Here is a 26021-nt window from a genome sequence, read left to right on the forward strand (position 1 = left end):
TTTCTCAAAATTTTGAGTTAATAAGTCGAAATTTCGAGTTAGGGATACTTTTTTTGTGTGGCGGAAACGGGCTTCCATAGTTAAGTGAGGCAAATTGCATTAAAAGTTTTGATTGGACAATCCAGCGCCAGTAAAAAAACATGAACCAATGGGCTGCTGTCTGTGCGGGTAGGCCCAGTGCGCAGCGGCACTTCAAGCGGGCCTGTATAATCGGCAAAGCATAAAATAAGAATTATATTGACCCATCGACCTACAAGCACATTGACCCACTGGGAAATGCCCAGATTAGCAGTCCAGCTCCCTGAGGCAACTGTTATTGTGATTTGACCCTATATAAATACAACTGTTTTCTTATTAAATGCCATGCCGTAAACACTGAATTACAGATGACCACCAAGTGTCATTTCTCTACCGTTTTTTGACTTTCCAAAGAAACAAAACCAACAAAAAAATATAGATCAGATTAGTGACTTGAGGAGCCCCTCTAGGTAATACTAATAAAAAGAGCTGAAGGAGCCTTTGCCATAAATAACAAAAACAAAAAATGTTATATGAAAACCTATAGATCACTTCTGTCAGTGGGTCATTTGTCGATGTCACTCCTGCACTCTGTCTCAATGCCAAACATGTACTGTTTGGTTACCTGGTTTCATTGCCTTTTGAATTTGTGTTTTGTGCAAGTAAAGGCTCACTGGAGTGGAACAAATAAAAACATAGGGCAGAGATGAGAGATGAGGTGAGTCAGCGATGACGGAGGGGTTCGGAGAGAGACGAGAGAAGCAGAGGGATGAAAAAACCGAGAAGGTGTTCACATGAGCTGGAAGACAACAACGAGAAAATATTTAATTTCATATTCTGTTTGCAGTGTGATTGTGTGCCAGACTGTGCTACTCTATTCTTGGCATCAGCCCTCTCTGCCAGTCTGTTACCATAACAAGACTATAAGTGTGAAACAGCTCCCACACACTGTCCGACACCACACATTTGTCAGAAACACAATCAAAATACTATTGCCAACGTTTTTATTTCTATTAAAGTTCATGTTAAGAGAAAAGACACTCATGTTATATCTGATCTTATAGATGAATATGTCATTTGTATCTGTGTCTAAACGCTTTATCTTAGATATTTCTTTTTTTAGCTTTCTAGTTCCAAATATAGCATGAAAATGTGTTCATAAAACAAATGAGCAACATTTGTCCGGCAGTGCTTCTCGTGGATACATCTGTCCAGATGTACACTGCATGACAGCAATTCTTTTTGAATCTTCCATTGATATTATCCCAAATAGTACTAATTATACAAATTCACTCACCATACATTCCCTGCCTGTTTCATTAGTTACATCATCCTACTACTGGGCTGGACCCCCCTTTAACTTAAGAACTGCGTTCTTTTTGGGATGCAGTGCATCCAGAAAGCATTATCAGCCTTACACCCTCTGCATCCCTATTCTCTTTGCAGTGGCAGTGCAAGAGCGTTCAGCTGTTTGCAGGCTTTTGAGGAGGCGCACCAGTCTTTGTCTAAGTGGAACCAACTATGTTAGCTAACATATTATATAATTTAAAATAAAACCTAATCTTTGTAAAATGTGTTAGTCTCCATATTTACGTTGCAGATTTGGAGCCAGGCTGTAACAACAGCGTTTCACTTGTTCCATATTTTCTAACATTAATGCCCTATATGAAACTTCCAAACTTCTTCCATTTACGAAAAATAGAGGCCATTGTGCTCATTGGGACCTTTAGCGTTGCAGAAATGTTTTGATACCATTCCCAAAATCGACGCCTCGATGCAATCCTGTCTCAGGTTTGTACAGAGAATTCCTCGGACTTGATGACTTCAAAGCTGGAACCCAACAAAATACTGATCAAGTAAAGCCCTGTGGATTGTTAAATGGACTGATTCTTATATAGCACTTTTCTACTCCAACCACTAACCTTCTGACCAGTAGATGACCTGCTCTACCTCCTGAGCTACAGCCACCCCAGGGACAGTATATGTGCTTACACTCTGGGGATGACGATAGATTATGCTGACCTGTAATTTGGAAACCTCTGAATTACAGCTGCTAATCATAAATTAGTTAGCTAACTAGTCCCACGATCCAACTTTAAGCAATTCATTTTGATACTTTACAGGTGCAAATTTATCTTACCCTAATTTGTAGGGACGGCCTTTAACACTAAAGACTGTAACACTGTATCTGATTGGCCAAAAAACATGATCGTGTTTAATTTCAATCAGTCAGTTTGAAAAACTGATCATGATTGCTCAATAAGAGTAGAAGGAGTGCCCTTTTATTTCAGTCGTTTTACCAATTTAGTTATACTGTGATCAATCTTAGCAGTAGCTTGTATTGCATTTACTTTACGTTTAGTATTTCAATAAATGCAAATAAAATTTTGAATCAATTTTGCTGATACTGCTCACGTCTTTTCAACCATAGTCTCAATTGCCCAATTTCTAACGTATGACTTAAATCCTGTTCCTTTCTTTACATGAAAAAGCTGTTTGCTTTTAAGAATAAATGGCACTTGGCAGACTGTAGTATTTTCTTGTATGGTCAAACACTGACATGTGATGTTAAAAAGGTGTCTCCTTTTCATAAATAAATCATTTTTGTCCATCTTTAGAATCAGGTGGGAAGTGATACAACAAAAGGCCTTACTCGCTTGCATTAAAAAAATCCTGGGTCTAAAAGGTCTAAGTGCTTTGGGTAGAATTGGAGCTAAACTTGGTGCTATTAAGAGCAGTCTGGAAAAAGTCAAACTCAGTAACATCAGTTACACAGCAAATGCTTTCTAAATCAGCCAAAATTTGGGTAAAACTTATAATGGAAAACCACTTAGTGTAGTCAAATGAGCAAACGTTACTCCTTAAGTTGCATATGCTTGCTTTATGATCACATCTAATCTCCCTCTGGGGTCTAATATTTGTGCTGTTGTGCTGAGACTCACCTGGCCACAGCAGTGAACGCCAGCTCGACATTCAGTCCAGATTTTGCACTTGTCTCCATAAACGGCACTCCAAATTCCTGCATACAGAAAAATATCTTTTCAGGTGTGTGTGTGTGTGTGTGTGTGGCCATGCCACTTGTCTGTCTTTTACTGTGAGGACATAACGACCTAAATTGCAGAAAAATTAGACTTATGATTAATTTAAGATTGGAAGTATATTCGTGCCGAGGGGTTTATGACACCTGGGGAGGGATGAGAGGGTTGATGATCAATACTAATATTTCAAAAATACTTGTGATGGCTACTGAGGTTCCTGGCTTTCAAAACTAATTTTCTTGTCATTTTGTTGTAATTTGGAAAAAGAGCGAGAACGCAGAATGTGGTCGATGAGAGATGCTCCCAGGTGAAGCAATCTCATTCCGTGTACGTGTGAATATCTCAATATTCCTGCTGAGTTTGTTACCTTGACAGCTGCTGTGCGTCTGCCACACTACTCCATACCACTTCATATTTAGCCTTCTCTAACATGCCTCTCAGAGCTTATCTGAGCGAAACGGCCTGGAAAATTATGTTAGCAATCCCCCGTCATTTATTCCAAACAATAACAACATTATGTGCCTGTATGAATACATAAGGAGGGGGAGAGAATTTCAGGGTCAACTTTGCTGCATGAGCGGATTAAGTATAGTAAGTATTTTTTATTCTTGTTACATGTGTCAAACGTTATGTGTGCTATGTGTATAGGCACAAGTTTGTGTTATAGAAAGCTCACCTTTGCCAGTTTCTCCCCCTCTTCTCGCTTCACCACCCTGTCATGTGTCACGTCAGCCTAGAACATATGGGACAGACAGCACAGAATCAGAAACAATCACTTATATTCTTCTCACAGTGTCTTTAGTGTAGTTGGTCCTAATGACAAAATATGTTTTTTAATAAGCATAAAAAAATAAAGAGACTGTGACCCTCCTCGTTTTAGATGCTTGAGCTAGCAACTCTATAACAAGCACAATTTTTTTAGGACTGTTGCTATTTCATTAGCTCTGCTAATCTAGTTACCATATTAGCAAGTCGGTATGAGAACACAATGACCTAACTGGAAGAAAAATTAGGTTTATTATTTGTGTGAATACACGTCTTTGAACATAAAGCTTCTATTTACATTATATTCTTTTATTTTTTAGCAACTTCATGGCTATTTAATATATAATATTCGACTTTCAGTATTGGCTAGTAGCTAGCTTTCTGCTAGCTTAATTATTCTAGGGTTTACAGAAAATGCTATTACTGTAAATACAGCTGATAAAAGTGGAATTTACAGTCTAAAAACTAAGTCTACAGCAAGTATGTTACTGAGCAATTAGATACTGAACAGAAAAAGATACTTGGCATTAATTTAGGATTGTGACTAATGTAAGCCTTAGTCACGCTACAGTAAAAACAGGACAATAAGCTTGCAATTTAGCAAAAAATTGGTAGTTGTTTGGGTGTTTTTGCTTTTGGAGGCTCACTGCAAGTCCTTGCAGCTAATAACTGGTTGCCCAGATGTTGATGATGCAACCATCAACCTCAGAGTGATCACTTTTAAATACGAGGCAGGAGTGGGAGGCAACCTGTCTAACTCAGATTGACTGAAATCCCTCTAAAACAGATTAGCCAAGGTTTGCAAATAACTGCCATATCATTTATACGTTGCAATCTGAGTCAGTCTGCGCTGATAAGCACAACCCATCTGTAATGCATGTCTTTGCAATAAGGTTGATTAAACAGGTTGTGTTCTGGTTATATCACTTTATAATCGCAAGGTTGCTGTGCGCATATTGCAGTTAAATTGCTACCCTGCAGCAACTACATTACTATTTGTGGAAGAATTTATGAATTCTTGTTTTAAATCTATGAGGTTCTGTCTAGACTCTAAATGTAAGTAGTTAATGTGAATTTCTGTTTAATGGGATTTTTTGTGCATTTAGTTGGTAAGAGATTTGCAATTCTTGTCAGTTTATCAAAGTTAATGGTTTAAACAGATTGAGGGTAACTGCCAACATGACCCCATTCAATGATAAACTTATTGCAGACTGACTCCATCCTATTGCCATTTTATTGCTGCTTTGACACACCAAAGTCAGTTTGAAGCCTGCAACAGATTGTGCATTGTTTCTTCAGAGCAACCATTTCAAACCAGTGAGGTCACAAGTTAACTGCACGTAGTTAGAATTATTTTGGTCATGTTACAGGATGCAACTACTGTTTTCTCTTGTGTGACTGCAGAAGAAAGAATATGAATATATTAACTAACTCTTCTTGAAGCTTCCACTGTTGCCACTAACTCCTGAGCAAAACATTTGTCTGGCTGGTTATGTTAAATGTCTAGCTTTGCTAGTTGTTAAGTGTTCCACTGTGTACAGCAGCTCCATAAAACCATAAATTTGAAGGCTAAAATCAAACAATGCTAAAAAGCTCATTAAAGCTGTAAACCTTTCCATTCATCAATATGAGCAACCACTTAATGTCACGCTCAAAGCGACTTGATTAGTTGCTAATATTAATGTGAACTATTGATTAGTTAAGCTTTAATAATGTGCATTGTTTTGCTTTGTTCTGATATAATGATGTAACTACTGAAAACTTTTTGACATTGGAAAATCATTTCTATAAAAAAAAAATTTCCCCTGCTTTTGTGCATATCCATTACACTCTGGCTCAAGGCCCTACTATACCGCCTGTGATCCCTTCTTCCCACCCTCTATGAGTCCATCTGTCCATCTATCTCCCAGTGTTGGCAACAAGGTCTCACCTTGTTGCCCAGCAGCATGACGACCACATCCTGCTGGGCGTATTCATGAATCTCTGTCAGCCATGCCTGGAGATGGAAATAGAGCAAAGAGTGGTGAAGAAATTCAGAACAGGAGAGGATGAGCAGGAAAAACGGGTCATTCAGAGGAGATAGGACTGATCGAGGGGTGGGATAGGAGATAAAGACTACTGACAAAGGAGACGAATGAATCCACTGAGAAGGAGAAAAAGGGAAAGAAAAGATTAATTTGTTGGTTGCTGCTCTTACTTCATCTTGTTCTCCCCTTTTCCCTCCTCCAGATCGTCCCCTCTTTGCCCCTTTTCTCTTTTCTTTTATGTCTATCCATCCATCTCCTTCCAATTACAGGTCAGTGGTCACTTCCCTTTTTGCTGGCTTGGTTAAAAAGCCCTTAATGTTTCTCACTCCTGCACACTAGCGTCTAATTTCCTACATCTTCCTACATACTTAACTGTTGCCATTTGTATACCAAAGAAAAAGCATGTTTCTATCCCACATTATTTCAGGTTTTTTGTGCAAATGGAAAATGTAAGTGAGCAAGTAGAACTGACTGAAATAAGATGACTGCAGCTAGAAGACAGAGAGAGATGTGATTAGTATAGGCAAATCCTTCTTTATTGTGAGCCACCAAGGAGAAGAACTTTAAATTTCAGTAAGCTGAGCGTATCAAGGCATTCCCAAACCAGCCGAGAGACATAATCTAACACATCCTTGTTTCACATGACTTGTGACCACACAGATAAACAGCTTGAAGTAGCAGTTTATCCTCAACCAGGAACGGGCAAACCTTTTCTGACTGAGAACCACAATCTAGGACTAGGAGGAGCCAATTCTCAGCCAGCCACTTCAAGAAAGACAATAAGACCACATTATTCTTAAAAAGCAGAGACTTTGTTCGAGACCACCAAACTAGATCGCCTCTGATGCTTGCCTCTGGCTACAAATCCTGTCCGATATAATTGGAAATACTGACAGTAACAGTACATTGTAATGATTATCCAGTACACTGGACAACCACTGGGCCTTTATGTGAAACTGATGTGCGCTTCAGTGGACAGGTGTTATGAATATATAACTCCTGGTGCACATCCTTTTTAAAGCAATCACTGCAACCTCATAGATATGCTGTGTATGTTGTGACACCTACAAGTTAGTTCACACCATTATCAAATGTAACTAATTTGATAGGTGGCTATGGCATTCGGTGTCTCTCATATATCAAAGATGTGATGTGTCTATTATAATGTGCATGAACTGGCCATTTGTTCAGTACAAATACTGCAATTTTGTTAAAATGTACACTTTAATTTTCATTTTAAATACTGACAAATTCGGAAAGAGTTCCACTCTTCTCCCATACGTCTGCTGTCCCTTATCTTTCAAGGTGCACTTGTTGAATTTTTATAATGATAATGATATTTCCTTGTTGGAATATCTTCTGTCCATGATTTATGACAGCAATCTGATGGCAGTGAGCCTCACACCATATAGCAAACACTCTCCCTATTTGTTGGTCTATTTAAGATTTGAACCTTCCCATTTCCCCCTTTAAAATGCCAATGCTGCTGCTGCAATTTTGCCTGCTCTTTCAGTCTGTCCATCACCCTTAAACATAGAAAAACTGCTGTGGTGTAACTTATTTGCAGGGATTGATGATTTTGGAGCCTTGATGACAGCAATAACTAGCTATATTCTGCATCTTAACTAAAGGAAACATCTAATTAACACATCTGAACTTTGTAACAAGCCAAAGAGCTGGAAAATCAATTGAATATTCAAGTCAGTGATTTCTTTAAATGTTCTTTCTTTAAATCTTCTGCCATGTTTGCATTAGGAGACATGAAACCTTCCACCAATAACATTGATGCAATAATTAGCAACTCATGAAGTACCTACATACAAATATATAAAGGTAAGATACATTAAGTATTGTGGGTGATTTTGAAACCGAAGGAGCAATGCAATCCAAGCTCTTTATTGGGATCCATATGAATATAAACCTTTCGTCAGCCAAAGATAAAAAAGCAGCAGGTTTGTTAACAGGTGGTCTCTGCCAGAAACAGGATGTATATTTTATTTATTACTTTTATTTGATTTTATCTAAAGTCCCATCCACTTCAAAAGTTTATGAATACCTTTTGGAGATAGGAAAACAGGATTATTAACACAGGCAATAATGATTTACAGTAATGCAGTTAGCTGGCCTACTTTCATGTTTCCAATTAGCCCAGGTGATTATGAAAACCATTTCAGTCGTGGTAATTACTAACCCCTAGTCTACGGGCTTTTGTGTGATTAAATCTAAATCCAGTCTGTTTTTTCCAACTTACAGATTTTCTTAGGTTGTGAATTTTTAAGAGGGTGTAGATACTTAATAATGAGCCGCAGAGGATAACAAGATTTGTATTAGCTTTTCTTATTTTCTGTTCACAGACAATCCTAAAGGACTGCAAGATACTGTGAGAGTCTTCTATTAAGCCTAAGGATAACTATGAGCAGAATCTGAGAGCTTGTGCAACATTTAAAAGTATCTGTGCTGTCTGAAAGAGGAGAACATGAAGGTTACACTGTTGTCACATAAAAAGGGAATTAATTTCATCAGCACAATGGTGACATGCGGTACGTCCTTCATGGCAGCATCCACAAAAAAGATGCATGCTGTCTTTCCTCAACACACTATGAAGAGAACATTCTTCATGAAGGACAGTGTTACCTTAAAAAACCTGATAAACTGATTTGCAAAAACAAAGAAGAGAACTGTGCTGGTGATGCAAATAAAAAGCAATCAAAAAGGTCTTTGGTTACATGCACATGTTTCCCTATTCAGATTAAAAGATTTTCAAATCAACTGGCGCCTTTAATTGGAGCAGTGTGACCTGGCATAAAAGTGATGAATATGTCATGCATTTGTCTTCTGCTTTGGCACAGCATTAATCAGCACCCAGAAGATGGATATCTATCATCTGCTGAGTGCACTAGTTGTCATTAATGTGTTCCTCTTGATTTATTAGCATACATACAATGTATGCCATCAAAGAGAAAAGGGTTAATACAGACGTTTATGAGAGTCACAATAAATTTGGCATAAAGGAGGGTAGCTTTAAAGGTACAGTGTGTAAAATCTCTCGACCAGAGGTCAGTAGATATCAGATTGCAGTCAAATGAATTCTGTTTTCTTACCCCTCCCACCATTCAGCTGTAGTGAGTGCAGGATGTCAGTCCACTGTTGACCTCATGTGTCAATCCATAATTTTCACATGACGTCAGTACTGCAGTCCTTTGCCCTCCAGCCACCCTTTGAACCTTAACCTCTCCTAACCTGGCCTTACAGGCCAAATCATACCAATCCCTGCTTCTCCACTGCATTCAGTAGTGGCCCTTACTTTGAAAGCTTTCATCCTGACAGCATCGTAAGGTGAGCAATTCTCTGTAACATACACCTAGTGTCATCAAACTGGAGCTCTGGCAGAGACGTCGCCATTTTCATGGATTTAAACAAAGCTGCCGGGGCAGAATATGGAACACCCAACCTAAAATTTGTAGTTTCTTTTCATATCTTCATTTTTTCTCCATTGATAGATATTTTATGTAGTCTTAAAATACCTACTGTCCTAAAACACTTTTGTCCTAAAATACTACAGACTGTATGGGCTGACCTCTGGCTGAAAGTGGCAATTTAATCTGTATTAGCTGGCATAGCATTAGCTTATAACTACCTCATGTTGTTTAGTCAGCTCTTTGTCAGCTGTCTGTAGACAGCAGGGTCACATAACTCATCTGCTGGCAATTAGAAATTGCAATATTGAGAATAAATGAGCATTTTATGCACATTTCTGTCTGTTAGAGCCCTGACTACTGTTTAGGAGGTGAGGCTTGAGGCGAGGAGGAAGAGGATGACATTTTATCCAGATGCCGGTCATGCTGTCTCTCGCTTTCTTAGATGATAAAACACAGGTATGGTCCCTCATATCTTTAACCTGAAGGTGCAGACACAAATTAAAAGTTGCCTACAAAGCACACGAACGCCTATCAGTTCTTTCCTCCTCCACCTCTAGTATACTATATATGTGGGCGATCTCTAGCCGCATATATAGAACATAATTAGATTATGGAGCAGCGATGTCCGTCTCGGCCCATGTATGGTGGCTACATAATTACAAAGTAATCAATGTATATTTATGAGTACATTCAGGTACAGTCAGTCACTGTACAAAGGGGCAAAAGAGTGATATTAGTGACAGAGGCTGAAATGAGAGGCCGTACCAAGGCCCAGTATAAGAGTAATTTTAAACTGTAAACAAATATCAGAATCAGAATAATTTCCCCTAGGGATCAATAGAGTATTTTTCGTTACAGTGCTCCATTATAAACAAACATTAACAGAGACAGACAACACACTAACTAAGAATAGCACAATATATACATAAAAGTCACTTATTAATAAATATGGAGCTTGAGCTGAGTATAATAGGTGTGCTTTAGGAGTTTGCCTTTAAAACAAACTAATCCGCTCTTCAGCTTTGAAGCTGCCACTTTTAGAAATGTATGTCCCAACACATTTACATTAAAAAAAAGCTATCTGCATATTTTCTGGAGTGACGTAAAACAATTTCTTCTTGCTGACATTAAAATCAGGAAATGATGTATCCCACGGCATTTTTTAATGTTAGCAATAATATCTCAAATACACTTCCAAGAACTCCTCCAAAAACCCTGCCGACGTGTCCCTGGCTGTCATGCTCACATTACGGTTTCCTCGAAAAATCCGAGGAGTTCCTTTAATCATTTTGCCAGCAAACCTGAGGGGATCAAACTGCCAAATCTCTCAATTTTCTGCAGCGCAATGCTGTGCACACCTCTGTTGATCCTGTTTCTGTGCTCAGCTGTTGTGAACAAACCTCTCTTGTCAACTTCAAGACAAACATCTTCAGTTTTCTCACATTATTTATGAATGCTGTATTTTACAGTACTGGACCTTACATTGTTTGGCAGTTTTCTTATTGTTTTGAAAAGTTCTCCGCAAGAGTGTTACCAGTGATGTGTGACACAGAAAGTGATATAACCCCAAACATAACACAAATAGAAAGAGCCAGCTGGGCACAGAGATACCGTTAACATTTCAAGCATCAATAAGCACACATTGACTGAGCAGGAAGCGAGGCAAATATTTTTCATTGCTACTGGATGAAACAGGAAGGAAAAAAAGGTTAGGTGTCTCGCACATGCATTTCCTTCCCCCCCCCTTGTGTGTATCATCAAGAAACGACTACTCCGAGAAGCAGTAATCCTCGCTCTCGTCTGTAGATTTACAGTGTCCTGTGAGGTTTACATCGCTTCATTACGCCAAGATTAATGTACTGAGCTCTGACCTAGCAGACCCAGCTCCCAACAACACGCGAACCTGCCAATTACTCACACAGCCTTGAAAGATCCCGGCAGTCTGTGGGTGGATTATGGGGAAGTGAGGGAAGGAACGCTGCTTCTGAAGTGAAGGGATCAAACTTCAAAGGAATCGCTGTCGATGCTGAGCGTTAAGAGTTCCTGCAGTACGTGCGAACATGTGTGAAAACACATGTAGTGTACATGTGACGGCTTGTAACACGTGGGCAAGATTTACAGCCTTGATAAAGATTTCAGTTTGACACTTTGTGTACAACTGCAGAGTCTGTACAAAGAGTCATGGGAGACTGGCACTCCCTCGACGCTCAGTTTGAGGGTTATACTGAATGTCCTGACTGTGGTTTTCACTTTGTGGGCTGCTTAGCATTGGTGTTCAAAAAAAAAGAAAGAGGTAAACAACTTCAAAATGTTACTGCACACCATGCTAAGAAAAAAGGGCAGCAGTCGCTAGAAGTCAGCGGATCATGCCAGGGTGTAATTTGAATATTGCTACAGCTTCCTTGAACCTTGTAAATCTCTTCCAAATACAAAACTGTCATCTGGTGTTTCCAAAATTCACCTCGCTCATGACAGACTCATCAAAATACGATGTCACTGTGATTAGCAATTCTGATATTCACAGAAAAGCAGGTATAGATAATTCTCCACAAACATGCCCTATAAACAGTACAGTCTCAGCGGTATGTGAAATACTTATGAACTGCTATCTATAGATTTGTGGTCTTGGACACAAATTTCCGTTGTTTTCATTTACTCTTACTGGGCGGTTTAATATCTACTGGTTTGTTTCTGATGTCAGACAAAAAAGTTTCGACAGGACAAGAGAGTCTGAATCTGGGGGTTGTGAGAGATTTATGAAGTGCGCTGCTTTTCGGTCTGGTTACTGCCATAATGCCACCGGATACCGGTACCCATCCCTACTTTTGACAGGAAGTAAGCCCTGACAAAACCAGGCTCAGGGAGGAGTAGCCATCTGGGCAGATGGCCTGCCTACTACAGATACCTTACTGACAACTTAAGGACCCAGCACACAATATATTCCTCCACGCATGACTTTTCAATTTTATTTTGGTAGTCTGAACATTTGATTTGGGACATGCAAAAGTAACGCATCTTCCTTTGTTATTTAGCACTTTTAGCAAGTAGAGTGTTGTCATGTGCTCTCTCTTCACTATTGTGACTGGTAAACGGTCAAAAATGTGGCTCTTCCATGGCAAACAAAAAATGCCATCTGAATTCTCATGGGACTTCATTATGCTATTTTCAGCTGTTTCCTTTCTAGACTAAGGCAGGGTTGGGCAATTCCAGGCCTCGAGGTCTGGTGTCCTGCAGGTTTTAGATCTTGGGTCAACACACCTGAATCACATGATTAGTTCGTTACCAGGCCTCTGGAGAACTTCAGGACATGTTGAGGAGCTAATTTAGCCATTTAAATCAGCTGTGTTGGTTCAAGGACACATCTAAAACCTGCAGGGACACCGGCCCTCGAGGCCTGGAGTTGCCCACCCCTGGACTAAGGTGTTACTTAGTAAAGCTATACTGATGTAATCCCAGTAGATGATATGTTGCTATTCCTGTGTTCAATTCTAAACACTCAAATCTGATCTTGGACCTGCTGCTTCTAATGTCTGACAAGAATTCATTTTTAACTGTGACAAATCTGTCGATCTAATGCACTCCCATCCTTCACCTCTACTGCAGCTCTTTTAGTGTTTCATCTATGTGTCACACTCCTCATTCTCACTTCTTTACTTCTTCTCCACTCCTGTGCTGTTCATAAAAAGCAGGCAATGAAATTTGTCAGTGTGTAATGATCAGATGCTACGCAGATTATATGTCAACATCAGCTTATTTGAACACATCGACCTATCAGTGACGTACTGATCCACCCCATAAGGGATAAATGTGCCATGTGCCATCTTACAGATGATTTACATTAATATAATGATCAGGTGTAACTTGGAAGTCCCTGCTTTGTTGTAATAAGAATATTTCCAAACCAATCACACAGCCATCTTCACCACCCTCACTATCTCCTGTTGCTGCCACAGCAACAGGAGATAGTGAGGGTGGTGAAGATTGCTCCACCTTCTCGTGGCCTCTGGTGCACCTTATGCTATCTGAAGCCTAGTTAACCATTTGTTAACTATTGTTTTTTTGTGTTTGCATGCCAAAAACCATAACTCTGATGACTTGTTTGGTAGCTTTCTCCAGCACTGTGTAGGCAGAAGAATATATAAAATATTTAATATTAAGAAAAAATCTTTTTTCTTAATTCATTATTTTTTATTAAAATAATTAGTCATGTAATAAAATAAATTCTGCATATTCATGAAATAATATCGGAAAGATTAGTAAGCAACATTAAAAGTAACATTAATATAAGTAAATAACATTACCTAATGTTATCAACTGTATAGGAAGTAAGTCTGTCTTACTTATATAAGACAGACGTGCATTAACTAAAGTTGAAATGTGATTCAATGCATCTTTAATGAGGCATAGTAAAACTAATGGCAATTGTCAGGATACTCACAAATGTCACAAATGTCAAAAAGTAACAATGTTTCCTCTTTGGTATTTTGTGGTCTGGAACAAAGAGAGAGACGAGCTAACTGAGTAATATTACCAGGATTTGAGCATCCACCGCTTGAGTGGTTAAAAATGTCCTTGGCAGCAGCTCCAGGGTTTATGAAGCAGAGATGATTTAAACTCTTGAAAACAAACACCAAAAATCATTGAGAGTGCTTATTTTTGAATATGGTACTCTATATGGGGCACTATGAGGGAGGCTTTCAAAATGGAAAAGCATCAGTGTTCGCCAAAGACTGTGTATTCTTTTTACACATCTTATATATATTCCACACACACACAGTGGAAAAACTCTTTGGTTAAAGATGCTGTAATTATGAAAATAACAGTAAGTCGTTTAATTACGATTTCTAGTCTAGTCTCTAGTATACTGCCATGGTTAGCTTCTTAGCTTAAATACCTTTCATGTAAACAACTAGACACTGAGAGATGTTGCTCTTACTCCATGCTATTATGAAAGCAGCTGCTCATCAAGCCTGACTGGAGTGTGTGTTTGAGTGCACATGTGTTATTGTGTGTGAAATGAGGACCTGTGTGTGAAATGTGGGTTTCTGGGCGTTAGTTTGGGGAAGCTGTGGTCAGATTTAGGGGAGGAAACACCCATTGAGCTTTATAAAGACAGGAGAGTGAAATAGATTAGCCCAGGCTGAAAGACAACAGCGATCTAAGCAACACCGGAGGTAAACAACATCTTACATTTCATGCTTTGTATTGGATCTCTTTTACTTAAGCTGTAAGTACATTGTAAACATACCGTTGTCATTCATTTCCCAAGAGCTGCACTACGTTAAACGTAACTTCATTTACTAACTTAAGCAATCAGCTTTTATCAGTGAATGTGATGTTTAGTAATTTAATTGCATACTCATGTGGAAAGAAGTAGTTGTTTTGTTTTGTTTTTCAAAGTAGAGGCTAAAGAAACCAATGGTGAAACTCATAAGTAATAAGGTTTGGGTTTAACTGAAGCCAGTTGGTGAACTGAAGGAACACATCTGAGACATTTCATTTTCTATGTGATTGCAGTGTTGAGGCCAATAAAACAGAAGTGTTTCAGCAATTAACTGTCAACAGGAAGATTCACACAGCATATGAGTGTTGACATAGTAGCCACAGTGTCTGTTGTGAAAAGAAAGCTGTTGTGAAACACAAATTTGAGAAGTCAAGACGGGCATCTGCTCTTCCTCTTTTTAACCTTGAAACATCCTAAGTGCCCCCACCCTCTCTCTATATATATGTGTTTTTCTTCACAGGCTTATCTGCACACTAATGTCCCAAGATGAACAAGACAAAATACCCCAATGCTTGTAACGGCACTGCTACTCCAGCACTTGCCAATGGTATTGATGAGTGGGGCCAGATGAGTCAAAATGTGGTTATAGGGAATCAGGTGATCCTCAGAAAGAAAAACAGAGGGCTCAAAGAGAGGTCACCACACAGCCTGGAGCCCAGCAGAGCGCGTCCTTTGTCAGCAGTGTCCACTTCTAATGTGACAACAAACAAGATCAAGAAGGAACCACAGCCTTCTGAGCGTAGCGCATCGCTCCCGCAAACCCCTGTAGCATCCTGTGATCCAGTGAAACGCTACTCCTGCCCCCCCATGGGGATCTCACCATCACCAAGTCACTCCTCATCTTCCTCCACCTCTTCCACCACCTCATCCTGCTCCTCCCCTTCTCCAGTTAAGACATCGTTTATCATCGGCCACGACCCTCTAGGCTGGAAGTTGCATCCCAAGTCCAGCTCGCTCAACCCCCGAGCTCGTGCTAACAGGCTCTCCCTGCAGATTCCCCTCCCCACAATCCCTGATGTTAACCCTCTGAAACCAGAGCCATTACCTAAAACCAAACCCGCCCTTAAACCCAAACCCTCACGACGACGCCACTCTGACTCAGAAGCTTTCCTCCAATCTCAGAGGATCCAAATGCCCGCGGTGACGCTGGATGAACTCTGCGCTGTGCATCTTCGCCCGCTTGCCCTTTCAGATGAGTCTGACGATGTGTTCAGTGAGGGGAATGAAAAAGACCCCAGGGTGACCCCTCGCAAAATACCGCCACCCGTTCTGGAAAAAACAGCCATGGCTAAACAAATAGCACAACTTATTGCTTATTCACGCCTGGGCTGTAAAAGCGACAAAGATGAAAACATTTATACCAGGATCATAAAGCCAAAACTTAAACATTCACATCACAGTGTGGACCACAACAGAATACATGCAACAAAAAATGGTAAGTGCTCAAAGAAAATCTCACAATAATCATGCTTATTATGTGTTAAAGGGACAACTCATTAACTTTATAGTAGACTGTCACTGACTTGTGACAGTGACAGAGCAACAATTCTAATATTCTGGTACAGGCATAACTTTACATCCAGACTAAACTTATTCCTTCTGCGTGTCATATGCATGAATAGCAACTTCATCAATATAGAGTTTACATATTAATTGTATGAACCAGTGGGAAGTAATTTGGTGCTATGGGTCGTAATGACGACTGGAACAGTGTTGGTAGCAGTTTGCTTTTCTTCACCTGCACTGGAACGTTTAATTCCAGCTAATAATTTTAAAAAATGGTATTAGTGTAGTGGAAATACAGTGATTACTTGCGCAATAACATTATATCAAAATCTAGAAACGTTGATCCAACATTGCAAAAGCATATGTTTTAGAGAAACTAATGAAAAGTATAGATACGCAGAGATAGCAACAAAGTTACCTTTGGTGTTGGAGCCTTGACGCAGTAGCTTTGTTTTACAGTGGGGTTAATCCTATCCCTACCCCCATTTAAAGTTTCACTTTTGTTTACTGAATAGTTTTGGGATTTGTTTGGCTTTTTGCCTGATTAAGGTCTAGAGCCAAAAACGTATGCACGTTCATGAAAGTGAATTTGTTACCTCTGAACACGACACATGGCATTGCCCTTGCAGAAGTTCTAAGTGCAGATGTCTGAGTATCTTGATTTACTTTTGATTGATTTCCTTTATGAGGTGCTGAGATGACATGCAAGCATTTAAGTGGAAATCGATAGTAACATCATCCCCTGTTTTTCAGGCATGCAGCAACTTCACATCAGCTGCGACAGTGAGAGGTCCACCCCACGCTTCCCGGGCTGAGAGATCTAAGAGATAGGAACTGAAAAGACCTCTAATCATTGACTCCACGTCCCATCTATTCTGAATAGAGTAGAATAATTCTTCTTCTCTGTTGAGGAGACTTTTAATTTGTTCTTTTTATCAATTTATGGGGATGAAGTAATAGCTGTATTGGAAAAAACAAGGTGTGCAGATGATGAAATTACTGCAGCTTATAATTACATAAGCATTACTTACGGTGTAATACTCTGTGGTAAAATCTGAATATATCTATGTAGGCAAGGTGCAATGACAAAGGATAGGGCTAGGTAAACAGGAAATGAGCTGTTCTAGCTGGAGATGCACATACAATTGTATTGCTCATTTTAGCTTCTCAAGTGATGACTTATTAATTGAGCTTTTAAGTATACCTGTATCCTACATGCAATATCTTTATAAATTAAAAAAATCAAATATGATTGAAATTATTGGCTGATCATATGGTCTGATGTTTTTGACACTAAACATGAATTTCACCTGCTATCCTCCCCTTCAGCCTCAGCATATCTTTAATAATATAAAGCACACAAACCTCAGTCTGTTTACCAGCAGACACACTCACAATGTGAATGTGATGCAGCTAAGAATCGGTCTTCCCTTTCACTGTGCTTTAGCTGGCTGATGTGTATTTAATGCAAGTCCAGCATGCAGCAGCTTACTGAGAAGTTTCAGGAAAGTAGAAGTGAAAAGTAGCGATAAATGCACTCTGTTTAAATGAGAGTATCTAAAAGAAAATTCATTATTGACATTTCTGCTAAACTCCTTGAAATACAGCTGAAAGACTGCATTTTGACCACATCTTGATTGATTTAAAATCCACTGTGGTGGTGTACAGAGGCAAAATTACAAAATATGACTCACTGTTGAGTCACTAAATGAGGTGCATTGTTGTAGGTGGAGGAGGGTACAGACTAAGAATAAGACTGGTAGCAAATAGCGTCTATGGCATTTGAAACAGCTGACTATGTAAAATGACAACTGAACGCCTGAACCTGCTCACCTTTTGTTACCACGGCTTGTTTGAAACCTAATTAGTGTTTACAGTATTCACGTCATCAAATCATGACAGACTGTATATAATAGATGGATGCAGGTGCAGTCAAATGGTAAGTGGCCTGTATTTGTATAGCGCTTTACTTAGTCCCTAAGGACCCCCAAAGCGCTTTACACTACATTCAGCCTTACACGGGCACAGCCGTAAGAACAAAGTCTGCCACTGACATATTTAATGGAAAAGGTTTTTTACACATTTCTGTTTGTGAATGAGGCTCAGTGTTCTTACCCTGCTAAATAAAGTGAACTGAAAGTCTTGAGGTGGAATGAACCTCTGACTTAAGGTTTCACTTAAACTGAGTGAAAAATAACTGAAACTTTAAGAGTAACAAATAACAAAAGTCCCAGGAGCCTAAATGAGATGGCAAGGAGAAACTGAAAAAAAAGGGACTAGGCAGAGAGGAAGCAATCTTTTCATCCCTTCAGAGTAAAGAGAGCTGTAGAAGCATAGCACACTGACACTTATTAGCTATTAGTGTGCGTGTGTGTGTGTGTGTGTGTGTGTGTGTGTGTGTGTGTGTGTGTGTGTGTGTGTGTGTGTGTGTGTGTGTGTGTTTGGGGCATCCGTGTGTTAAAGTGTATATGTTTGCTTGGATTTAGCTCATGTGTCAGTGGTACAAAACCTATTGTTGGTTCCAAAGCAGTACGAATGAAATCATGAAAACTACAATGTTAGAAGTAATAAAAACAGCTGTTCAGTATCTCGTCCAGGTTGCATCTTGTTATGGAATTTAAATTAAGCACTCAACACAAGATTTTTGTGTAAATTGATGTCTATTAAAGCCCATTATGACACGTCACTGCATTAAATGTCCATTAAGCCCAGCTGTTTCACAGGATACAGACATACTTGCCAAATCAGAGATTTCTCCTTCAAACTTCATTCAAGTCAAATTTATCGCTGCTAATCCATTTTATTGTGACAACATTTCACATAATTTTTCTTTTTACTATTAAATGTGTGGGCATAATTATGTATGCAATTTTATAACATTTATACAATGTTGTGGTGGCAGAAATCTACATTATCTATTGTAAAAGTTGCCCATCTTGATGGACAGGTATGCCAAAACAAAGAAGCAACATCAGGGCTGAAAAATTAAACCCACACTGAAGTGTAGTCCCTGGAGTGGCAATGTTCCCGTGTATCCCCCAAATTAAAATGCCGAGTTTCACAGCAGAAAAAATCCTGTTTACAGCCTGCTGTCAAAAAAAAAAGGTAAACTATACAGCTGTTACAGGCGTCAGTATGTTAAAGTTTACAGTTCATGAAAGTGAAAAATGAAAAATTAGAAAATGAGAAAAAGACTGAACAAACAAGGTTGCCAAGAGAAAGACGGTTCTCCTGGCAACCGTACTCGGTTGCTATACTTGGTGGTTTAAACCCTTTCAAAACTAACTCCTGCTATTAACAGTATGCAGGCAAACAACCAGTATGTTGTTTCCAAATTATTTATGTATTGTTTTGTTATTAAATAATTAAATATTAAATAAGATGTAGAATATAAAATAGTGTCGGGGCATTCACAGGAGAACTGTCCAAATAAAATAAAATAACATGCTGATGGAAAGGCAGATGAGGAGGGACAGGTTTTAAGTAATAAGATCACCTGAAAAAAAATAACCATAAGAAGAGACACATACACTCTTTCTTAAACGCTGTTAATGGGAATGTTTATTCTATGTACTAATTGTCTAAGGATACAGAGAGAGCAGTTTCTCCCAGAAAATCCAGTGATGGACACAGGGTAGAAGGAAAACTGGGGTTAAAGTGTCCCAGAACAATCGGAAGTTATGACACCTTCAGTTAATGAGCAATTAACCCTGAACAGGCCAATGAATCCATAACATTACTGAGGCAAAGTAGAAAACTGTTATTTAGATAAAGAAATTAAAACCTGAATTTATTTTAGGAAACATGGATTGCATTCACTAAAGAGGAGCAGAGCCATACAAGTTGTCGGCAGTCAATTGAAAGCCTGGTATTGGGATGGAATTACCAATTTATACATGCGTAAAGACACAGTCAGTGCTGAACAGTATATATAGGTTTTCCTCCATCCAGACGACGATGGAAAAAAACGGGAACAAGACAATTCTCAACCATATACTGCAGCCACAGCAAGATGGTTTTGTAGTAGAAGTGGGCACCGAGCCGGTCCAGATATTTCATGAAAACATGTGGCACATCATTGAACCAAGTATCACGAAGAACTGGGGAACAGTTCTCTCCCAGAAGTCCAGCAACTGGCCTCGCAATTCAAACATTGAACTGTGGCAGAGCAGGTTAGGCCTACATGGACTGCGTGGGTTGCTGGCTGTGCAGAGCAGCAGGGGAACCGTAATAGAACTGGGAAAAGAGTCCAGAGTGTGGAGAACTAATTGGAGAAAATAAAGGGAAGCAGAACAGCAAAATCAGATGGATGAATGTCAGGCCTGAAGAGCAAAGCTGAGGCTGTAAAGAGCTGCAGACTGAGGCAGAGCAGTATGAACGGTAGATGAGAGAGATGATAAACTTTTCAACTTTTTTATATGTGTTTGTTGTTTCCAGCTGCTCAGGTCAGATTTAAAATGGTTTAATCCTTCATAGTGAAAGATATTGCTTTTTATATCTTATATATTTTAGCATAACTAACACCGAGCTTTATCTTAACTTTTAACCAGAATGCTTTTCTTCTACAGTAATTAAATTATTTTGATGTCAGGTATTTGTCATATCCTTTGTTTATTAGTAGGTCCTAAAATACATTTTACACTCATGTTCTGTTATTACATTTATTTAATTGTAAAACAAAGAAAACATCTAAACTTAGGTTTAAAAAGAAAGTGTGTAAGATTAACTCATAACTGGGAAAATTAGTTAAAGTTACATTTTCAAGATATGACGTCTGCACAATTGCTTCTGTTGTGTTGCAGCATGGGGTTGAAATGTATTTATTTTTCTGGGTATTGGTATCGAGTTTAAATTCTAGTATTGTGACCACCCTAATGCTCACTTTGATATCATCTATGTACAAAGCACACAAAGCCAGGAAAAGCCGTACACCTGCTCAGCAGCATCTGAACCTGCTGCTTTAAACTGTGGTGTAAATTCAAGCTTCTGAAGCACAACATGTCATTTAAAGTTGGCTGCCAGAAAACTGGTTGGGTGAATATTTTGCCACCTACTATGGTGCCAAATGGTCCTCCTGAGTGTTGCTTCACATTTCATTTAATCGTATGTCTTGTTAGCATGGTGCTGCATCTTGAAAATTAATTTAATCTTAATAAACAGAAAACACCCTTTGCACAGTTGGGTTGCTCTACATATGCAAACAGCATTGTTGTTGGGTTTGTACAGATTCTGCGTGTGTGTTTTTTAATACAGCATGTGTATGTGTAAATGCCACTGTGTATGGCTGCGAGGCAACAGCACATGCAGGGGCATTAGTGTGAATGTGTGTGCTCCTCTTCCAGCTCCATCACACGCTGCAATGAGCCAAATACAGAAGGAGCCATTAAAGTTTCTGTCAAATTCCCCTGAAAAGCGGAGTAACCAATTAGTGGCCAACTACCACAAGGATGTCACATCTTAATCGCCCATTTCTTGTCTTTTACATATTTATAGGACACACACTGGCCTATTTCAAGCTGTTTTCTAACTGCTGTCTGATAAACTGCGCTGACGGCGGGAATGTTTTCAGCCAAAGACAGAAAAGAGAAGAAAAGAAAATCCACTGCTATCGTGGGAGAAGAGTGCGAAAAGATAACTTGGTTTGAGGAAGATGCAGCTTCGACAGAAGGGAGCGAGCAAATAAGCAGAGGAGAAACAGAGAAGAGCACGTGTCGACGCTCGAGAGGGGAGATGGAGGAAATCAACAAATTTGCTTGTGTGTCAAAGAGAGAGACGGAAAGGGAGAGGGACAAACATTTATTTGATTTGGTGCCGTAAACTGGCAGAGTGCTGGAGAGTGTGCCTGCATTGTTAATGTTCTACTTGGCAAAGGAGAGGACCTTGAACAGCAAAGCACTGCCACCCCAGTCTGCCAGTCAAAATGATTTTTTTCTCTATTTCAGCAGCATTCGAGACATTTGAGGCAGATTTGCAGCTCAATTAGGCAAATTGGGCAGATTATCAACCTTTATAAGTTGAGGTTGTGATGGAAAAGAAAACAATTATCTGGTGTATTTTTATTTTACTTACTAGACTGTCCTTTACACCGATACTCATAAACACACAGGGCCCTTCAATCATTGTCATTATGGTTATTTTATAGTATTGCTTCAGATTCCATACATATTCCCTACAATATCCCTACATAGTATTTTTTTTATTGCAGATGTCCAAACTGGTAATGAACCGATTATTTGCTACAAGGTAACTTCAGACTAAAAACAATCTGCCCTCTGTATAAAGATCTGAAACTAATGTGAGGTTTCTGCAGACTGAGGTAGATAAAAACAGTGCCTCTGTAAAGTATTCACAAAGCTGCTGTTCCACATTTTGTCATGTTACAGCCTTATTTTAAAACGAATTGCATTAATTTTTGACCTTAAAATTCTGCACAGAACATCTGTGACTGACAAAGGGGAAAAAAGTTCTTCCAAATTTATAAAAATGTTAGAGCACAAAACAAGCCATGAAGTCAGTGGGATTGTCTACAGACTTCCGAGACAGGATTGTGCAAAAAAAAAAAAAAAGAATATCTGCAGCACTGAAGGTCCAACGAGCACAGTGGCCTCCATCATCATTAAAGAAGTTTGGCACCTTCAGGACACTTCCTGTTGGTGTCTGGGTGGAAGGGTCAGGGAGGTGAGCAAGAACCTGAACATCACTCTGACAGAGTTCCAGCATTGCTCTGTGGAGAGAGATGTTATTGGTAGCAGAAACCGGGAGACTAGACAGGGATGAAGGAAAAAGGAATGCAGCAAAGTACAAGCATCATTGATGACAGCCCACTCCAACGCGCTGTGGAGCACAGAATTAGGCAAAAAGTTCATCTTCCAACAGGACAACGACCATGAACACACTGCCAAGATAACAAAGGAGTGGCTCCAGGACCAGTCTATGAATGTCCTTCAGTGGCAAAGAGCCTGACTGAACATATGTGGAGAGATCTGAAAATGTTTGCTCACTGACGCTCCCCATCCAACCTAATGGAGCTTAAGAGGTTCTGCAAAGAAGAATGGGTGTGGCTCCTGTGCTCACAGCCAGAACTTTGTAGCTGAGATGATGGTGTTAAGTATGATATTTTGTGCTGAGATCATGCAGAGCCAAGAATAAAACAATAAATAAATTAGAATAAGTGCAAATACATTTGTACGATTGTACAAACAACAAGGTCATTTAAAACTTTGACGCGTTGTTTAATATTAGCAATGACCAAAATAACAGCATATTGATATGTGACAAAAATGAAGGAAAAGATGAGAAAAAGATGAGAACTTAGACTAAACTTCTTTGGAGTCATCACACTGAGAAAGGACGCTTCAGGGCCAGCATACATGGGCGAAATCATTAAGCATTCAGTAAATTAACAGATATTGTATTAAGGTTGTACCATACGGCATATGCAAAAAGATTCCAATAAACCTCCACTTCTTCTATTTGCACAGAGTTTTTCTGCTGTCTATAGTCTTGCCCTCTTCTTTCTCTCTGAACGTTTAGCTGGCAGCATGCCCGCTGACACTGAGTGTACATCGCATCGATTTTTACTCTACTGTCGAGGTAATCGTTTAAACAACAGAGCCTCCGCTCCACACAAAGGCCTTCAGTGATTTAATGATTTAAAGATTTTTCTTTCTGTGACCTCTGTGTCCAAGCGTGTTGGTCGATACCAATAAAATTTGCTTGTGCATGCGTGCTTGCATGCTTGCTTGCATGCTGTGGCCTTTGTATGCATGCACTCAAGTGTGCTACTTGCATGTCAGCGTAAATCTTTAGCCAGCAGAGTGTATGGTTCCACAGTAGCAGCTGTATAGCCCCGATATGAGGTTGTAAAGCATTCAAGGCTTCAAGGAAAAATTACAACTATATTTACAGGACATGTAATAATGGAGCTAGTATGAATAATGCAGCCTGAAAAGCTTTTATCCAAACAGTACTCCTGTCCTTCTACGATTCTGGTCATTCTTTTTTGATTATTCAAGAGACATTTCAGTTTTATAATAAAAATCACCACACAAACAGCGCCTGCACTATAATAATGCGCCTAAGATGGGTACAAAGAGACATAATCAAGGTCCAGGCAAATATATTTGCAATGGTGGTGGAAAAGAAAATATCTTAAGAGCAGTTATGCACCTGTTGGCATGACAACCACCAAAACACATGATCATCAACATGTCCTTGATCATTCGGCTTATGGTTACCCATTGTGTAGATTGCAGTAGGGACACAACAATTTGAACATAAGTTCAGGTCATCGGTCGATCACAAAGGAAAAGCTACACCCTCTCTAATCTACACCTACAGCCCTTTATGAATTACCAATTAACCTGACACGAATGGCTTTTGGAGGAAGCTGGAGTAATCTCTATTAACAGGCTACAAGTGCTCTGGGAGAATGTGCAAATCCCACATAGAAAGACCACAGCCGATGAGGGCCAATCAGAAGGCCGGAACCTTCTTGCTTTGGGGTCACAGTGCAACATGCTTAACAAAGCAAAGGTGCAGTCATCACTACTAATCTGATGTGAGAATCTCTTCAACTCATGCATCTGTGGGCTGGACAGCACCTTGGCATCCAAGCTAGCAAGCATTAGCTTATGATGCCACCCTTTCTTCCAAATACTGGAAAAAAATAAATAAATAAACAATCTAAATTGCGGGTTTTAAATTCTCTACAGCAGGCACATTGTACTGGCAGTAAAACAGAGACATAAAAATGGCAGAATAGAGGAAAAAGAGACCGGTCAAACAGCAATAACAATAGTTGTAGTTGCGATTACAGATTGAAAAGAGTCTCAAAAGGAGAGAGAATGATAGATGGACAGCACTGGGGACTGTGTCTCCAGTGCTTATCTTAAAGTTGCTCTCCAGCCTTCACTCTGAAGCACTGCTGCTAATAGATTCACACCATGGGTGGCATACAGGGCAGTGAAGTAGCTTTGTAGAGCAGCGTGCGCCACATGACTACATTTATCTCAGTTAAAGCTTGAATAGATGATCTTCAAACTTCTTGTATCACTTGTAATTCCATCCCAACAATAAATGGTTTTAACCAGTTATTAAATATGTAGCTTTAAACGGCTTGTTTGAAGAACCCATGGAAAACTCTTTTGCTTCACTAACAGAAGTACTGCTAGTATAAAAACAAATTCACCGTTCACTGCAACTACATTTTTAGACAACTAAATGTAAAATTCTCAAAATGCATACAGTGTTAATTGGAACATTATATTTAGTACAGAGCTGTTTAAGTCCTATATTTGTACACACTGTTGCATAGACTGCAGTTATAATAACTTACGTGCTTTAACGTGTCACTATGGCAGTTAAATAGCATCTTGACGATTTGGTCTGGCTTATGCCGATAAAGTCCCTCATTAAAAAAGGCCAACTTTAGAGTAGAAATACATAAGTCTACAGCCTGTTACAAAAACATTTCTCATTTTAACTACATAATGTTCTTATTTATGACAAATATGGGGTAGTGGTGGTCGTGGAGGGACCACAAGTAACTTGAGTTGTGTGAATCAAGCTTGGTTAGCAATCCCATTATATCAGCTGATAGCAGATGAAGGTAATGACAGCCTACATCAGTTGATAGTCCAGCTGCTATAAGCCACTTTACAACTCCTCCTTAAACAGTGTAATGGCAAGCAGGTGTTCCACACACATATGAAAGGTGTGGAAAATACAAATGACTGCAAATAGAAATAAATCCTCTTTTCGCTATATTGCTCCTCAATGAAATGCAAATGTGACAAGTAAAAATTGCTCTCATTTACACAAACAGATGTGCACTGTTTAGGAGAACCTGTGGGGTGATCGTGGCTCAAGAGTTGGCAGTTCGCCTTGTAATCGGAAGGTTGCCGGTTCGAGCCCCGGCTCGGACAGTCTCGGTCGTTGTGTCCTTGGTCAGGACACTTCACCT

The 26021-nt window shown here is 39.4% G+C and overlaps 2 protein-coding genes across 6 annotated transcripts in view; one reads left to right on the forward strand and one right to left on the reverse strand.

Moving 5' to 3' along the window:
- Positions 1-26021, reverse strand: part of rab26 (RAB26, member RAS oncogene family) — a 108916-nt gene that overhangs the window by 4361 nt on the left and 78534 nt on the right. Inside the window, exons 6-9 of one of the 3 annotated variants that reach the window (XR_013911033.1) lie at positions 5752-5817; positions 3733-3789; positions 2961-3037; positions 644-817 (exon numbers count right to left, since the gene is read on the reverse strand). Coding sequence is in view for 2 of the 3 variants with exons in the window: in XM_080305621.1 (XP_080161747.1) it covers positions 742-817; positions 2961-3037; positions 3733-3789; positions 5752-5817 (276 nt within the window). In the remaining variant the exon portion in view is untranslated. The remainder of the gene's footprint in view (positions 1-643; positions 818-2960; positions 3038-3732; positions 3790-5751; positions 5818-26021) is intronic. The other 2 variants (XM_080305621.1, XM_026177314.2) reach the window with 2 other exon arrangements.
- LOC113027651 (uncharacterized) lies at positions 9126-17318 on the forward strand. Of its 3 annotated transcripts, XM_080305619.1 has the most exons (4): positions 9126-9184; positions 9614-9723; positions 15012-15986; positions 16811-17318. In XM_080305619.1, exons 3-4 carry the CDS (start codon positions 15038-15040, stop codon positions 16870-16872), a joined length of 1011 nt encoding a protein of 336 aa, XP_080161745.1. In that variant the 5' UTR covers positions 9126-9184; positions 9614-9723; positions 15012-15037; the 3' UTR covers positions 16873-17318. The 3 variants fall into 3 exon arrangements, with proteins under 3 accessions (XP_080161745.1, XP_026033097.1, XP_026033098.1); XM_026177312.2 differs by lacking the exons at positions 9126-9184; positions 9614-9723 and adding an exon at positions 14321-14441; XM_026177313.2 differs by lacking the exons at positions 9126-9184; positions 9614-9723 and adding an exon at positions 14376-14494.

The sequence above is a fragment of the Astatotilapia calliptera genome, chromosome 8 (genome assembly GCF_964374335.1).
Source record: "Astatotilapia calliptera chromosome 8, fAstCal68.1, whole genome shotgun sequence".
Taxonomy (NCBI): Eukaryota; Metazoa; Chordata; class Actinopteri; order Cichliformes; family Cichlidae; genus Astatotilapia; species Astatotilapia calliptera.

Bases quoted from the DNA above. Each gene is read 5' to 3' on its own strand.
- LOC113027651 (XM_080305619.1), top strand. From the start codon at position 15,038: ATGAACAAGACAAAATACCCCAATGCTTGTAACGGCACTGCTACTCCA. The intron at 15,987-16,810 runs GTAAGTGCTCAA...CCTGTTTTTCAG, and splicing joins AATACATGCAACAAAAAATG to GCATGCAGCAACTTCACATC.